Consider the following 18,614-nt stretch of genomic DNA (forward strand, 5'->3'; position numbering starts at 1 on the left):
AAAAGCCACAGCCAAAAGCATCAACACTTCCAGACATTAGCCATTAGTCAAAATGGCGCCACTCCCATGCAGTAAACATATATTAGTGGTCATTAATTAATTAGTGTTACGTGGCTCCACACATCAAAAAACAACTGATTGAGAGTTAAACCATTTCATAAGTCAGGAAACGTCCAGGGAAACTCAAGACTTCTGCTTTGGTGGATCGTACCTGCAACAAGAGTTCAAATATTAAATGGATTATTTGACATCTTACACGTCTCCATGCCCTCGTCCTCGTCCTCCAAGGCGGCTGGCCGGTCGTAGGATTTGTCGATGGCGGCTCGGAAGCTCTCGTTGCAGCCCCGCCCCCTGATGATGCGAGGGCGCGGCCGGTGGAACGGGAGGTCACCGTTCAGGGTGACCTCTGCTACCGCCGTCTGGAGGCTCTCTAGAGAGCTGGACTTCTTGAGACCCAGTGAAGGTCCAACGTCCTTAGTGGAAGAACCTGACGGAGACGATAAGAGGGGAACATTCTCTAAATGGAGCCGGTGATGAGTCGCTTTAAAATCCAACACCATCTAGAACGAAGGCGAGGCTCATTCATGTCTGAATCACATTTAAAACTTACATTTGCTTTAAAAAAAATTGTCATTTTATTAAAGAGTGATAACTTAGGTAACGATTTACTGTCAAATCAGAAAGGTTAAAGTTCACACAACAGGCAAATGTGACCCAGATTTCTTTGCCTGAATGCGACCTCAATATATGTATCGCGATAAACACATGATCGATATGAAAAGTACAACATAATACCTCTGATAGAATATTCAATATATAGAATTCTCGCTGAACTCTGACCCAGAAACTCAGACAATTCCTTGGTTACCTAGCAACAACCTGCTGAGTAACAAGCAGTTTAACAGTCCCTCCAACTTTGGTTACCTAGCAACAACCTGCTGAGTGACTTCTGCAGCAGCAGTTTAAGATTTTGTCACCATGTGCCTCGTAACTGCTTAAAAATAATAAAAAAAATATATATTGTGGGGTGAAAACTGGCTAAAACAGGAAATGTTAGGCCACCAGCAGTATTTCAGATATTTAAAACACAAAAACTAATCAATAGTTAACAATATTGACTGAAATGAAATGCTTATGTCGTTTTTTTTCAGAAAAATATTCCGGCTCCAATCTGACTTTAAACACATTTTTTTAAACATATGCAAAAAATTTATTCCTCGTTTTTTTTTTTTTAAAGTTTTGCTTAAATGCGGCTGAACTTTAACGTTCTTGCGATGTAATTCTGATCAATTATTCAGGCAGAAAAAAAAGTCTAACCTCAAGGGATGAACCAGATTCTGTTTACACATACCAGACGACTTGCTGTCTACGTCCATGTTGGACAGGAAAAGAACCAGAAATTAAATTTCAACCCATTTAACCTCCAAACAAACTGATGACCTCCAAAAAATGCATCAAAAAATGTTTCTGCCAAGAGAAACATCTGGTCCACTTGAACACGAGAACCCTCCTCAGGGATGGTAAGCAATAAAACTTGACACCAACATGCTGTAACTACAACAGGATATTGTTTTCCAGTCGATCGTGTGTTCACGTGCGTCATTCCTCCTGACTGACGGAAAACTTCATTACAACACGCGGCTGTAAATTAAAATAACCATCAGCAAAATTGGAGAAACATGACACTTTAATTAAAGTGGGTCTGTTGCACAGTTTTAATCCCCATACGCTTTTACATGATCAGAAAACACACAGAGGGAGTAATAAAGGTAAAGAAGTGAAATAATAGAGGTGAAAGGCTTTGTTTGCATTAACTATATTAATGTTGCAAACCCAGATCCTACACAAAGAGCTAGTAAAAATGTAAAATATTAGACAGGCATAGTTGTAGTCGATTATAAACTCGAATCAATTGACTTTTAATACAATCAATTAAAAATAAAATTTTAGTTTTAGTTCAACAGAACCTAGATCATTGCTCTTATTTTTTTTAAGTAATTAAAAACCAGTATTTCAAGTATAAAACTATTCCAATCTCTATATTATCATAGTTTTTGCATTCATTTAATTCTTCTAAGCCTACGAAGGTTTGAAAAATGTGTTCTGATATTGATTATCTGCAGCTCCATGTTGGACAGGTGGGCCGGCGGTGGAAGCAGCATTAGTGTTTGTGACGTTTTTTTATGGGAAAAGGATTTAGTTTTAAAAGCTTCCCAGTTAGAATTTTGGCAGGAAAAAAAAAAAGAATTCTTTATCAGTTGTTGCCATGGTGATTCCCGCCCTCTGGTCATTACGGAATGCAAACACTGACACTAATTTTAAAAATAATCAGAGCAAATAAAGTTTGCAATAAAATCTGTTTTTGCCAACATTTTTAAATGATCATAATTTAAATTCTATTTTTTTTTTCTTAATAGTGGGAATCAACTAACAATTGTGGGGTTTTCTTCTATCATATTGTGTATCATCAAATTTGAATGTTTATTTGATGATTCAAGATATATTTATGGGGTGAGTTGTTTTTAGCACAAGTCCAGGAAAGAAATGGGAAAAAAAACATCTTTGGGTTTATTTCAAATGACTATTATGTAAAAGCATTTGTATATAATAATCTGAGTATGGCATTTTAATCACTTTTCTTCTTGTAAATTTGAGCTTGTCGATTACTCTTGCTTTTTGTTAAATATATCTGTTGTACTTGTGTGACTCTACATGCTGGTACACCTGAATTTCTCCATAATTGAGGTTATTTCTATTCGTTTCCATTTTCTTATGATTTTATCTAAGATTCTATTTTTAAAATGCAATTTGAATAAATTTGCAAGAAAAAAATTGTTAAATTTCATATCAAAACAGCAGAATATTCCCAAGTACTTAATGTTGAATGCTCGATTCTACTAGAAAAAATAGAAATAAACAGATAGAGCCAAAAAAACCTCAACTGGAAAATTGAATACATGCAGAGTGAACAAGGCTGTGGGTTAGCGGCCTCCCATTTATTCTCATCAGCCTGTCCTGTTCCCTTAGCGTCTCAGCCAGAGCCGGGCTGATGGGCTTTTCACGCTGCACACCCACTTTATTTAAAGGCTTTGCCTACTGCCATTCACAACAGTCACACATCAGTGACAGCATTACAAGAAAAATAAATAAAAAATAGAGAGTAATTTACACGTTATTGGAGATCTGACAAATGGCACGCAGCCACAAACAGGGAAACTTTTTCTGACTTCGAACTTGGCAAAGTGATTTCTTGTGAAATTCTGCTCAGTCAGCCACCTGCCCACAAACTGAGGAGGAAACACAAGCTAAAAGAAATTAAAATGGGAAGAAAAAAAACCCAGCTGCCAATAAAATCAGGTCACAATGCATTGTTTACAAATCTGGTAAACATTACTCTTGTAATTTCAGCTGCAACAAAAAGACTCCAGCTGGATTTAAAGTTATTTCTAGGGTTTATGTCGCTGGGATTGTTCAGACTCACATTTTCTCACAGAGATTTATGACACGACTAACAGATCCTGAACACCAACAGCGGTTCAACACCGTCCTCACTCACCATGTGGCGGTGGTCTGTGTCAATAAACGCTTCAGCCAATCACAGAGCAGGACGAAAACTGGGTTTTGACCTGTCTAAGTGGACCATGGACCATTTATATTTAAGACAAATTAAAATAAATGGTTAAAAATCATCCCCAAGGGCACAAAAAGTGAAAATAAACCTGAGCTAAATGTGAGAAAGTGAAAAACATTCACAGAAAGTTCACTCTTGGTGTTCGTCTTGGTCACAATAGTTGAAATCAGCACTTGTGAACCGTAAGGATGACTAAAACCAGACAAAAGGATCACAATTAAAAGAGATTCAATTATTAACTGAAGATTATCTGAAGGAATGAGTGCTCTCATGGTATTTGGTCCGTTGTTTAAAGCTGAAAAACGCCTGAACAAAAATTTAAATGAGGTTTTCTGAGAATAAAAAGCAATTTTCATGGATCCAGCAACACAGAGACTTTTAATTTGGAAAACAAACTTTTAAAGCTCTTTGTAACAAAACAACAATTAAAAATAAACTCTGAACAATACCTGACAGCATTCAGATTTTTTTTTCTTATATTGTATTTTCTGGTTTATATGTGGATTTTTCTGCATTGCTGCCATCTGTTGGACTTTTAGGGAACTGCTTGACTTTTATGTTATTTAATCAGTACGGTTGTTTGCTAGCGGTAGAGCAGATGAACACATGTGTTTGTTATGAACGCCACATTCCAGGTCGAATTCTTCGAATCAATGCCTGTAAGTAGCAGCTTATACTTCAAAACGAGCCTTTATGTTAACATATGAGGAATTCATATGTTAAAGTTACTTTCCCTCAATGGAATATATACTAGTCAGTCCCAGTGACCGTTTCACTAACGGTTTTTGCCCATGTGCTTTCTGGGTAAAAATCAATCGAGAAACGCGAACCCTCCCTCTGTTACAAACTGACTCCGGCGCCCCACCAGAGAAGGGAAAAGTTATGTGGCCCTCACAGGAAAAAGTTTGGGGACCCCTGCTCTATAGCTTTCCACAATGCATCATCAGCCTGGCGGGTGACCAGGCTTCACTTGTCCTCCTGCCAGGCTAAGCTAGCTTTACAGTTCAAACATTGATGAGTTGATCTTGCTCTCTCTCTCGACATTTTGTCATGCATCTCTGATTTTTAGTAGCTTGATGCGGATTGTGCACCCCCTTTCACTCAAAATGAGACGAGGGCTCATTTCGCACCACTTTGTGCACCAAGTATAAAAACTGCACCGCTTGCACAATCAACAGTTTCCAACCCAATGCAAAAAAACAACATTACTGGTGGTTTTGGAGTCATTCTTTTGTGGATATTTATTGTAACTGTTCCATGAAAGAAAATCTGTAAAACTGCTGAAATCTGCATTTGTTATCATATCTTAAGAACATCAGTTGGTTCAAAGGTTTTAGGAGTCACTGTGGTTGATCTATCTAATGGAAACATAATTGTTCAGGTACTTTGAGACACAAATTACCAATTCAAACATAACATTAGTTTTATGCAAACCTTTCAAACCCCACTTTTGGTTTTTCTGGTATTAAAATGTTTACTTTAATCAGAGGTATCGGCGGTTTCTGCATGCCAACTCTTTACTTTTCCTGGCTGCTATCAGATCGTAAACACGGCAGACTCATCTGTTGCCACCATTTGGCAGAAACACCTCATGAAATATGCAAGAACCTTTTCGGTTTTCGACTCATGCTGCCATAACGACAGAAAGTTGGAGTCAAACTCCTCTCCGTCTCGTGGATGCCAAACGCAGGTTTCGATTAAACCATCAGATCGATGCGTCAGTTTGTGTTTTTGTCCACGGTTTCACACTCTTTCAGAGACATCTTCATGTTGCTCCAAAACATTTTCCCTCTCCAAGAGTTTAACTCCCTCCGCCTCTTGGTTCTCCCTCCTCTACATGCCGCTGATTTCAGCCTTTTATTCAGTCAAGGCGACAGCGAAACTACACGAGACCCGACAATGACGGATGACTTGCTGTCAGCTTGCCGCCTTAGCCGAGGACAGAGAGCTTTCTGCGCTCTCCCTCTCTGAATCTCAGGCAAAACAATTAGTGCTAAAGCTGCATCTGAGCCAAAAACAGGAGAAAATCAAATCTGCAGTCACCCAAGTGCTTCCACCGCTGTGTTCAGCAGCGACCTTAAACTCACAGGGAGGACTGCAAGCCTTCAGACGGCACGCTGACAAATTTGTCTTGTCAAGAGTGAGCCTGATGCTAAAAGGGTGGGAACGCTGCGGGAATGCATTTAGAGCAAAGCAGTGGGTAAACCGGACAGAAAACAATCTGCAAGTCTGCTGGTGGATTTATTTTTCTAGATCAATGCGATTTAATGCCTGTCTCTGGTTTTCCTGTACGGTTTGAGTCACATCCTGTTAGGAATCGATCTGATCCACAACGCCGCACCGGCAGCGGGAAATTAATTTGTTCCCGGATGAAAACATGTCCGACTGAGCAATTAAAAACATCTCCCAAAACCTTTAATTGTGCATATTTTAATCACACATTGATCTCCTTTTCTATAAATATTTAGCAACCACACACAGATGGATGCGAGACAGAAAGAAATGGAGGCATCAAAATCACTGGTCTCCATTTCACTGGTTAGAAATAAATTCATATATTTTGATGGGATTTGTAACAATATTTAAGATATTAAGACCTCCAGGAGATCAGTACTGGACGCTCTTCTGCTAATGCAATCATTTTCCACTAATTAGAGGCTGAATCGCTAAGAGCGTTAAACCGTGATATTTAGCGCATTTTGCTTCTCCTACATGGATTTCTAAATCTAAATATAAATATATAGCTCATAACTTGATATTAAAAGTCAAAAGAGTGCATTAAAGTACATGTGACAGTGTTGTAAATCATTTTAAAAAGTAAACAAACTAGAATAAAAACATTTTCTTTTAAAATTCAGCAAACAAAAATGATCAAAATACCTCGTAAAAATAATTAGATCAAAATAGAACATTTTATTAAATTTTAAAATTGATTTAACATATTTGTGAAACCTACAATAAAAGTATATAAATGATCATGATTATGAATTTGGTTACTTATTAATTAGTTTGGTAAAATAAAAAAATGAATTTCCTTGTAAAACTAAAAAAAAAAAAGGCATATAGTGAAGTAAATAAGATTACAAAGATTGTGAAAAAAGCAAAATAAAACAAGTTCTCTCTTTAAAGTTAAACCCCCACCATATTTTTTATTGCTCATTTTTGGGGATATTTTCAACCATTTACAGCAAATTGTTCAGAAATGGGGTCTTTTTTTGCAGTTTTTAACTCTGATTTGGCTTTTTAAAATCCTAAAACAGCCTCTTGTAAACAACTTTCTCTAAAGCATCTAGCTCTGAGAGTGACAAATCTCCAAAATGCACCTTTTATCAGAAGATGTGAGGCAGAAGGAGGTGAAAGGAGAGAAGCTGATTGGCGGTTTCAGTGCACCGGTCCTTACCTGCGTCGGTGTCGGCACGAGGAGTGAGGTTAATCTCGTCGGCTACTGTTAAAGGAAGGAGGAGGGATACAAACATCTGGGGTTAGGTTAAGTGCTCATGACATTCCACATGCAACATCCAGGCTGAGCTGCAAACATCACAAAGGGGGCTTCGTCTCAATCAGGACCGGACGCCATGCGAGACGAGGAAGAGGAGGAGAGGTTGGAGAGGTGAGAATACAGTTTGAGAATAGCAATCAGAGTCGTCGCGATATGAACACGGCACGCAGCGGCAATCTGGTCGAGAAGATTAGATATGATTACAGAGAGAGTGCGAGCAGAGAGCCTGTTGCAGCCAAAGCAATCAGCGACTGTTTGAAGACATTTCAAGGTGAATCAACACAGAAGTTCCTGACTTTGGTGAGAGATGAAGTCTGTTTTTCGTACCGAGAGAGAAAATAGGAAGAGTTTGAACAACAAACCTGGAGCGTGCAGGGAAGTGTCGTCAAGGATTTAGCCTTTTTGAGATAATTGGATGTATAATTATGCAAGGAGTTATTTCGAAAGAAGAAAGTAGAAGTTGCATAAGAGGAGGCGTTTCTGGAGCGTTCACTTTTACAGAAACCTGATATTAATTACAGAAAAACAAACTTTGAATTCCTTTACAAATTAGCTTATGCTATAATCTGGTTCGGCGCATCAAATGGTGACATTTATGTTTGAGCTGTACGTTGTTGGAAATAATTCTGCTTTTAAGCTGAGGGGAAGAAGTACTATGAATAATTTGTTTGGTTCACATAAACTGGAATTAATTGGAGTTTTTTTTTCTCCGGGGAAATGTTTAAATATTAAAATAAAACCCAAACATTGCAGATCAGAGTTCGGTACCTAGATCCATGCTCTTGGACTTGCGTGTCTTGATGATCTCGAGCTGAGCGGCGTCTCCGAACTGCTTGGTGCGTTTCTCCGACATGCTCTGGCGTCCGAAGCCTTCCCTTTGGAACGAGACGTCCGGATCGTTTTCATCTGGACTCAGAGAGCTGCAATTAGAGAGAGGAAAGTCGATTTCACAGGACGGATGTAGCTAATATTTATCAGCTATTTTCAAACGCAGCCTGTTGTGGAGACGTCAACAATTGTAAGTTGATGTGCTTGAAATGGGCAGGAAATCATAAGATTTTTTTTTCTGCTTTTACTTGTTGTTATCAAGCAGAACAGTCCAAGTCCACCTCGCTGCAGCAAACAGAAAGAGGCGGGACGGTCCACTGTCAGCCTCTTACCTTATGTGGAAATGAAACAATTGCACTCCAGAAGTGAAGGGGGCGCTATTTCCTATATTATCCACGGTCTGCCGTTTTTATTTTCTTTTGAAGTCTGTGATATATCTTCATCTTTAGGAAGGAGTTTCACTCTCAGCATGTATTTGAACTTCTATCTTTTATTTACTTCAGCGCAGCTCACAGCTTTTAACAAATCCTCTAGCTTTCGGTGTACTTCTAAATCTGCTCCTTGGTCGCATCTTTTCCGGCCTGCTACTGCTGATAGTGGCGTGGGGGTGGCAACACAACTAATATAATTACATTACTAATCAGAATACCATTAAGTCTTTATTATTTAAGATTAATTCTGGCATTACTGGAACCAAAACAAGATAAATTACCTCACAAAACACCATACCTTTTCATTTTCTTAAGGAGATAATTAAATGACATCAACAAGACCAGAAAGTGGTTCCAGTTTCTCTTGATGGTCAACTTGTTAAAACTACTTCGGATCGTTCCTGGACAGTCAGCTCAACTTTGCTGAAAACACTGGCTATATTTTTAAGAACTATTCTCAGAGACTCTACCTTTTATGAAGACCACTGGGGTTACCTAACTAGAGGTACAGTTTGCTCAATTATTTGTTCAAAGCAGCTTAAAAAGTTTCAACATAAGGAAACCCTGCAGGTTGCATCTACAAAAAGCTGCAGATGAAAATATTTATAAAAATGAACGTTTTAAATGCACCTTTCGTTGTGAGCAGGCAGCTCTTTGGCCCACGGCGGAGTCACATCAGCCACGAAGCCCACATCGTCATGGGAACTGGACGAGGACTGGTCGGACATGTTGGACGGCAGGAGCGGCGGGCGGTCGTCCTCGATGATCACGGTGTCGTCCTGCGGCATGTTGACGGTCGGAGAGAGCTGATAGTTTCCTGCAGGAGATGCGATTTATTATTCCTCTCATCTCTTTCCAAACGTGGAGTTTTAATCTTTCAGCCGTAAAAGCTGCCAAGCGCAACCTGACTGACCAGACACGGTTCAAATGAATAATAAATGTCAAATGTCAAGTTCTTGTGTTAGTTGCAAGGAATCAAAGAGCAAAAGGCTCCTTTCTACACCGAGAACTGATGCAAACTAATATTCCAGAGAGAAATTCATCAAAACTGAAACAAAAGGCCGGCGTCCCGCAGCTTCAGCGCCTGCAAATAAAATACTGCAATCTGTGTCACACGTTGAATCATCCATTTTAAAAACTGACTGGAAAGACTCAATTACTCTCTCCACGTTCAGCGTTCATACGTATTCCTCGTGTTAAAACAACTTTTCCAAACGCTAATGTCTGCAGATCAAGAGTTTTCACAGATTTTTAGCCATTTCTGAAAGAAAAATGAAAAAAACTCAGTTTGAATTTAAGGCAGAGGTTCATGTAGCGAACAGACTTTAAACAGGGAAGCTAAAAACGGGTGTAAGGACGGATGGACTCAGATAAACAGACGAATTAAAAGGTGGATGGATAGATGGACAAACGAATGGATTTTTTAGTAAACAGAACATAATAAATATAAAAATATGTAAAAACATGATTGTTTTTACCAACTTTATGGCTGTTTCTATTTTAAAACAGCACTCTAATCATAAATGTAATTCTCCGTTTCTTAAACTGTGATGTTTATTAATTTGATCTATTTGTGCTCAAACACAAAGTAGTTTTTTTTCCACCAAAACTACAAATGCACATTGGTGATGAATTATTCCTCCCTCCCTTGTTAAAAAGAAACCAACAACAAAAATCATTTCACAAGTTTCCCAGTATGTAAAAGCAGGACTACAAAGGTAAACCACATACTTTGGTCCAAAATAAAAGTTTATTAATTATTCCTTTAAGCTGCAGGCGAAAAACTACCAAAGTTCAACCAACAGGAGGAGAAAAACTCATTAAAACTCTCATGAATTTATTGGCCAGAAAATAAAAAACTCCCATCAAGAGTGAGAGTGACGGTTATTAGAACATCTATGATATAATTGGAAACTTTGAAGCCCCCCAAAAAATACTTTGAGGTCTAAAAGCGAAGAGAAAATGCTCGAAGGTAATCAGCTTTTACCAAAAGCAGTTAGTCAGCGGGGCACAATGGTGTTTCTATGTCAAAACACAAAGATTAATTCAAGCTGTGCCCTCACAAATAAAGATAAAAGCTTTCCTCAACTGAGGGGAAAAAACATATAAAAGTCTTCTTTTTCCAGGCAGAGAAAAGCACGGCTTAAAAAAGGCATTGATATGCAGCGCATGACTCTGTCTTTAATCTGCGTTTTGAAATTGGCATCAAAAACCGGGGAGCTTCAACGCTTCAGAAAGGGGTTGTGTACCGAGCTTAGGGAGAAGTTTGTTTGTCTTTAGACAGCGTTTGGAGTTTAAAGCTGCAGACCTGAGCCAGCCCCGCTGTTTGTTTCTCATAACTGAGCGCAGAGACGGCCGACGTGCCGCTGGGCCTCCGCTGCTTCCAGCCAGCGGCTGAATGAAGCGACGGAAACGAGCTCAAAGGAAAAACGAAGACGGGATCAGGAGAAGGTATGCGAGTCCGGGTCAATTAAAAACTCTTTGCTTGGTGTTTTCTGTTCCTGAGAGAGACGCCTCAGGCTTCAGGATCCACATTTATAAACATATTTCTGATAAAGCGTCACTTCTGCAATTAAATAACTTTAAATCGCTAAAAAGAAAAAAAAGAGTTCAGCCCCCAGAGTGAAAGGTCCAATCTGGACATGATCTGGTTCACAAGAAGACCAGCAACAATACAGACTGTTCAGTCTGTATTGTCTGTAAGGAGATAATACTGCTGGAGAAGAAGTGGAGCAACAATGAAATGAAAAATCTCTGCCTGAAAATTCAAGACGTAAATCAAGATTCAAGGTTTAGATTTCACCGATGTTTGATTTTAATATTCTGTGAGCGGATGAAGAGGCTGGACCTGTCAACAGATGGTGCGTTCAGGGGGTAAACGGTTAGTAATGACTTGAATGACCTGGACATGTTGGTGGTACTAGTGCGTATGTTGCCTTTAAATGCGTCAATCCTTCATCGTTTTAGTGGTTTTAGTGGAAAATGTTGCTCCTTCAGCTCCTCCCTGCTGTTCAAGTTGTTTCACTGTAATTTTGGGAGTCTGAGTGTTTCAGCTCAGCATCTCTCTCTCTCTCTAAGACCACACACACACACACACACGCACACACACACACACACACACACAACAACTTAATCCCATTTCCCTAAGCAGTCCAGTGTGCAACACTGAGAATCCCATCAATGCCACAGTTTGAATCACCGCAGCACAATCAACTGGCAGCTACTGAGTAGAAAACCAATGAATCTGTCAACTCGGTGGCCTGGTAAGAGCGGAGCGTAAAAAAAGCCTCTTTGTTTTAGAGCCAGGACCCAAGGGCAGCCGTCGTCCAGCAACAATACGCCTGCCAAGCGGAGGGAGAGCACACCCAGCATCACCTGAGAATCAAACCGCTGTTTACGCTCCAATGATCCCCGAGGACATAATAACTTCTGGACGGAGCTGCAGGCAAACAATAGGTGGCAGTTTATTTAGATTCAGCTGTAGAGGCTATTATAATGCTGCAAAGAATGACTAAATACCTGGAGGCAAAAGGGGAAAAAGACGTTTTTGTTGCAAATGGAAATAGGATGGAGTGAGAATAACAGACGAGCAGAGGCAGAGGTTTAACGTCTCCCCTTCATTTCGTCTTGTCTCGATCTATTTGCATAATTAGTAAGGAGGTTATTGCCAGGGGTGCCGGGCCTTGAAAGCCTCTGGCCTGAAGGAATAATTAAGCCGCTCTCTTATCCTTGGCATCTTGAGGGTGAAAAACCAGCGAGTGATCTAAGAGCGTGCAGCGGGGCCAGAAAAGACGATACATTCTGAATAGGAATGATGTTGTCTTCTAAGAAACTCTAATGCATGATTTATGTTTTGTGGCAGCTTTACAACAGACATATTCCAGGCAACTGTGAAAGGCTCCCCCAAGCACTCTCAATAATCTATTCAAGAGAAACGACCGCCGCGCATGCAGAGCTCCGGCTTTGTGTTTACACACGCACACATCTGGGAGCTGACAGCCACACGTTCAGCCGCTCGTTTCCCAAAGTTTTCCAGATCCGTCCTCGATCCAGTGAGGTCATTTATAAGAAAGCACAACGTGTGGCAGCAGTAAATTACTCTGCAATGTCTTCGGTAGCTTCAACTGGAGACCACACATGATGAAACATGCACACTGTTCGGCCGATCCATCATTACAAACACAAACTCCCTGAAGCTTTTTTTTTTAAAGTTAAATTAACCCAAATTGAAGACAGATGCACCACATTTGTTGGCCTGGTGGAGGTGGTGAGAAGCCAAAAGGTGATTAGCAATCACTGAAACGGTTTGGAGGGACTTTATTCTGCAAAATACAATATCAAACATCTCATTTACAATGAAATCACAAGACAGTGGGGCCTGGTATTCACGGTGGCTAGGGGATGTGTTTACACGCGCACACATCTGGGAGCTGACAGCCACACGTTCAGCCGCTGGCTTCCCAAAGTTTTCCAGATCTTCACACGCCAAATCAGGAGAGGCTCGTCTGCCAGATGTACTGTAATGCATCAAAGTCCCAGAACAAAATCTGGAGCTGCGTTCACACCCGTCCTCTTCAGTCCACTTTAATCCAACTCCAGTCCATTAGCCTGGAAAGTTCGCTTCATTCGAGTTCTGCGTCGAAATCTGAAGCGGACCAAAGAGCGAACTCTAACCCACCTAAAAACCTCCGTCTCGGTTCGGTTGAAGTGAAATCTGGTGTAGTTCGAATGAATATATGAACGTCTAGCAAACCAGAGTCCGCTCCAAAGCAGGAAGCAGACTACAAGCGCAGGGCATTCAGTCTAGCGTTTGAGGAAAAAAACGGCTCATGGTCTTTTACCAACAACCGCTAAAATATGAAAATACTCCATTGACGTTTACATTTTGTGAAGCAGGAAGTTGTCTTCATGTCTTCTTCTGAGGTTTTCATGTCGTTTTCCTCCAGTGGTTCTTGGTGCAGCGCCCCCACAGGCGAGGAGGAGAACAGGTTTTTCAAAGGGTTCGGTTTGTTTGACTCAGCGCAGTGTGAAAGAGAATCACAGCAGCTGAAAATGTAACAAATGTTGCAATTTTGAACCGAGTCCACCGGACTATCAGGTGTGAAAACACCTTTGGTGACTTTGGTTTAGTTTCATGACTCAACGGTAAGTAAGAGAGACTTGGTAAAAATGGCTGCCAAAACAAAAGATCCAAAAAGCATTATGTGTTTTCCAGCCACACACTGCTTCTTTAAAGCACAATCAAGTAACTATGTTACCTTCAGTTGGTGTAAAAATGCTTTACATATCAAACATGACTCTGACTTTACAAACTGACGCCTGGAAATTGGGTTTCCGTCTCTTTAAGAAGCTCCTGCTCTTTCCGACACGCCGCCTTCAGCATGTCATTTAAACAACGCTCCTCCATTATGCTGTTTATAGTTGGATTGAAGTGGTTGCTAATTGCTGCTGCCGCTAGTCTGGAGGAGCTGAGTGGGAGAGGCGCTTTGAAACAATCTGAGAGTTGGACAAACTAAATAACACATTAAAAACAATAAAAATGCTTTTTATTCAAAAATTTACCAGCAAAAAAAGTTGCTTATTTTGTCAATATATGATTTTCAATGCTGTAATTTCTCCGTTAAAAGTTTTAATCAAGTCCAACCACTAAGAATAAATAAACAAACATTTGGCGGCAATGAAAACCTCTTTAAAAGCATCTAGGAGAAGTTTGAGGCTTAAAGCGCAACCCTGGAGGTTTTTATCCTCTCTACTTTCCACCACACAGGCAAATTAAACTTTAATCCCCATCTGACCTCTCCAGTCTCCCTCTGACCCAACGCTGCTGAGTAATGCCTTATAACTCAAGTCCTTGGACACTTTTAGGTCAGCAGAAATTTATTACATACTCGATTTTTAATCCATATGAAGCAGAAAGATCTTCTTTTTTTTTTTTAGCTAATCATATCCGGGTTCAAGTTGCCCCTTCAGATGCACAGACTGAAACAGAACGGAAAGTGTTTCATAAGGAGGGAATAAGTCATGAGTTTTTGGTATCCAACACTTGGACCATCATGGATGTTGGACATGCTTTGTGTCCCATTGTGCGGCAGATTCCACGTCCACTTTCCGTCCTCGATCGGGTCAATCCGGTGTCACACGTGACGAAGGATCAGAGACGCATTTGTGGAAAGTGTCGGGTTTGATGAATCGACGTCTGCGTGTTTTAATCCTCACGTGTTGGAAGTGACGAACGGCGGCAGGACAGACGTGACGGCTGTCAACAGCTGGATTCTCATCAAATTTTTAACCATATTTTACCACTTAACTTTCAAATGGGTTGAACTTTTAACACATTTTTAATTTCTTTGTGAAAATGGATTTAAATTAGAAATTTTCCCTTTCAACTGCATGCTATGCATGCTTTCTAGAAGCTTTAAATTACATCACTTTTTTTATAATTGTGCTTTAAATATAAAGCAAACTAGGTTTTTAACTAAAAATCTTGGATATTTGTGTTTCTGAATCCGGATCAATTCGAGAATCATCTTCGTTGCGTCCCTAGAAAAAGTGCCTAAACGTCCAATTTAAAATACTAAGCTACAGTGGTTTTTCATTGAGGTTTTTTATTTCTGAATTACTTTGGACTGGACAATAAATCAATAATATGTATTGCGATAAGACATGTGATCAATATCAATACGGCATGACAGAAAATTAAATGTATAGCATATCCACCAAACTCCAACCTAGAACCGCACAGCATTCTGGGAGACGTCGGCAGAGGAAAGACTTTAGCTGCTCAATCTTTCCCAGATAGCCTAGCAAGACTGGTGGCATTGGTTGCCTAGCAACAACATGCCGAGTTACCAGCAGTTTCGAGTTCCGCTCAACTTCGGTTGCCTAGCAACAACATGCCGAGTTACCAGCAGTTTTCAGTTCCGCTCAACTTCGGTTGCCTAGCAACAACATGCCGAGTTACCAGCAGTTTCCAGTTCCGCTCAACTTCGGTTGCCTAGCAACAACATGCTGAGTAACTTGCGCAGCAGCAGTTTCAGGTTTTTCCTACGTGCCTAATGAATGCTTAAAAATAAAAAAACAACAGCGTAGAGAGAAAACTGGATGAAACAGGAAACGTTACACTATAAGTTTCGGATATTTAAAATAAAAAAAACTACTCGATAATTATCAATATAGACTGACATAAAACAGTTGTATCACAATTCAGCCACACCCTAGAATAACTTAAAAGAGTTGAAAATGAATCTGAAATGAATCAGATACTCAAAAGAAAACTTTGATAAATCATGATAAATAAATCTCCATGGAGAAATAAAAGGTTCTTGCACAGTCCGACGTTATGCATAACCTCAGTAAACACTTGCTGCTCTTGTTCTAGAGATGCAACAATCAGCTTGTCTGCTCGGCTAAGTGACAGAGATCTTGTTTGCATGAGTTAAGTCGGGCCCGTTTCTCCTCACTTTCGACCCTGCAGGCTCATTATAAGTTGTTGCTGTTTGCCAAGCATGGCTGAACGTAGCCGCTGCAGCAGCATGATGGAGCTTCACCTATTAACACTTCCTCTGTCACCCTCTTTTGTTTACACTCACAGCGGTGCCAGTGTCAACCAATTTGCATGAAGGGAAAACAGAGTTCTCACTTTAACATTATGTTGCACTGATTAATGAGGCAGAGTTAGCGGAAGCTCATTTAAAAAGCTGATTAAAAGTTGGTGCATCAACTCTTCCTCGGTCAAATCTGTTTGCACTGTGAGGGGTTTTTCTCTCTCACTTCCTGTTTGGAGTGACTTGCAATCATCTATCAGAAGCAGAAGCGCCGCTCTCTTTATTTAATTGCATTTTTCATGAGAATAAAAATAAGGCTTTGTGAAATGAAAACAGGGAATTTGTGTCGTTGCACCATCTGGTGTGCAGAAGTCCTTCTTTTCAAGTCATCAGGAAATTTAACCAGCAATCCATCAAGCATTAATTTATGTACTGCACACGTGGAATCCTGCACAGCTGCACCTAAAGCTCTTACATACGCACACGAAAACGCTAATCTCCTCCACTTTGTCCGACGCACACGTTTTCTACAAAACCCGCCGACTTCAAAGCCGTGTCGGAGCCCGCTTTAGGTCACAGCAACAGAAAAAAGGTTTTAAGACGCGCAAATCCACACAAACAGACACTGAAAGAGAGAAACTGTAAAAAGAGACAAGTTTTGTTCAATCTGTTGCTCCCTGATGTTGCTAAGTCTTTGAAAACAGGCAGAATGTGACAAAAACAGAGCAGATGGCACAGATGGCTCACGCTGACGAAATGAAAAAAAAAAAATGTAGGGGATTTTTTTTTTCATTTATTTGTCCTTTTTCTTCGTTTTTAAGAGTCAGAAATCAGTTTTTGTTGCAACACTGGGGAGAACGGAATGAAATAAAAACAAACAGCTTAGTGTGATCTGAAACTGGAGCAGCGGGAGGCAGGTGTTGTCCTGGGCGGGTGCTCAACAGCATTTAGGGTTCATTTCTGCAACTCCGTTTCTTATTTATACCCACTCTACTCATTTTCTGCCTTCATGTTACATCATTAGTACTTAACGTTTAAATTATTTATTTCATCATATAACTTCTGCAAATAACTAAGGATCAAATAAATGATTAGTTTAAAAGAAGATTCCTAATCTAATGTGTCGTATCAGGAGGTTTTTATGATTATATTGCATCTGATCTGATTTCTTGTTTGTTGGTTTTCTCTTTTTTGTCTAAAATTTTGTACATAGGTTTTCTTAATAATTTTTTTAATGTTTTTGTTCACAGGAAAATAGTCTATTCTCAAATTTCCCGTTGAACTATGAATTTGTTTTTCGTGTTTTTGTGAAACATTTTTGCAGAAAATGTGACCAGTCAGATTTATGTTGGTGTGAACTAAGAATATTTGTCTTTTTGAAAAACATTTTTGGAAAGTTTGTCTTTTTGTTTCAACTATAAATGTTTAGATTTTTTAGGGAAAATTTGTATGCTAACATTTTTTGTTTAATTATGATAAAATTATAAAATTATGATTTAACAGCAAATGAGTCTATTTTCAAACTTTAATTTACATCTGTTTACATTTTTTATTGAGAAAAATGAATCGATCCACGCACTTTCTCATATGAAATAAGAATATTCATATTTTTTAAATGTTTTTTTTGTGGAAATTTTGTCTATTCATGTTTTGTTCTGTGGACTAATAATAATTAATATTTCTCATGTTTGTTTTAATGATTTTTCCCAGAAATTCTTTTCATGGATTTTTTTTTAATGTAAACTAGAAATATAATTTATTTTTGGAAATCCAGCAGCTCCATTTATTTTCCTTAGCTGCTGGCTAATAATTGGCTGAACCCCGAAGAGCAGAAATAAGAAAAAAAACGTGGATTTTAGCCGTGTAATGTTTCCGTTTTTAGATCCTACGAGAGTTTCTATCAACTTAAAAGTAAATTATTGCTTGTTTTTGCCGATACATTTGTCAGTCAGATGCACTTTTTGGATTGTGTGAAAGGATATCTTCACAGGTTTGTTACTGTAGTGATGGAGAATCGTTTTTAAACTGTTGTTTCTAATGTAAAATCTCAAAATTGTAGCTTCTTCCGCTTCATCCGGGTCGCGGGGGCAGCAGCTTCAGAAGGGAGCATTTCTTTAATTTTCAGTCATATCACCCAGTTCTACTTTGTGCTAGTTTGATGAATAGATTCCTGATCTTATCTTGTGTTATTTAAGACAAAAAAAAAACCAAAACGCTCAGCTTGAGTATCATTAAAAGCCCGGATTAGTATTGCCATAAAAAGAGCTCAGTGGCTCATCTTCTACTTGATTTAACATCCCAGGTTGTTAATATCGGTCTGTGTTCTTCAGGGAACAGCTCTCACAATCACCTTTTCCAGCTTAGTCTGTAAAACAGTTTGCAAGTCAGTTTAGAGAATCTATTGAGCTTTTTAATATCATCAGATGGTGATAATAAATCCAGTTTGAAACAGTGTGCAGCTCATAAATATCAGAAAAAAAAGAGCGTAAAGACTGAACACAAACACTGACTGCAGCATATAAAGACTTTGATATCAAGACTTCTGTTTTACGGGAAAATCAGAGGAATAAAGAGACGTGGGAAGTTAAACTGTCAGGCTGCTAAGAAGAGATGATCAGAGGAGATGAAGTCCACCGCTCCACGCATCACAAATTTAAAATGCAACACTTGACAAAGTAAAA

At 39.4% G+C, this 18,614-nt stretch overlaps 1 protein-coding gene across 10 annotated transcripts in view; it reads right to left on the reverse strand.

Moving 5' to 3' along the window:
- Positions 1 to 18,614, reverse strand: part of pard3ab (par-3 family cell polarity regulator alpha, b) — a 277,414-nt gene that overhangs the window by 82,532 nt on the left and 176,268 nt on the right. For 7 of the 10 annotated variants that reach the window (XM_008433894.3, XM_017309968.2, XM_008433892.3 and 4 more), the window contains 4 exons: positions 9,020 to 9,206; positions 7,899 to 8,050; positions 7,032 to 7,076; positions 257 to 487 (listed from right to left, as the gene is read on the reverse strand). In XM_008433894.3, the coding sequence (XP_008432116.2) occupies positions 257 to 487; positions 7,032 to 7,076; positions 7,899 to 8,050; positions 9,020 to 9,206 (615 nt within the window). The remainder of the gene's footprint in view (positions 1 to 256; positions 488 to 7,031; positions 7,077 to 7,898; positions 8,051 to 9,019; positions 9,207 to 18,614) is intronic. The other 3 variants (XM_008433899.3, XM_008433893.3, XM_008433895.3) reach the window with 2 other exon arrangements.

The sequence above is a fragment of the Poecilia reticulata genome, chromosome 17 (genome assembly GCF_904066995.2).
Source record: "Poecilia reticulata chromosome 17, P_reticulata-male-v2, whole genome shotgun sequence".
Classification (NCBI taxonomy): Eukaryota; Metazoa; Chordata; class Actinopteri; order Cyprinodontiformes; family Poeciliidae; genus Poecilia; species Poecilia reticulata.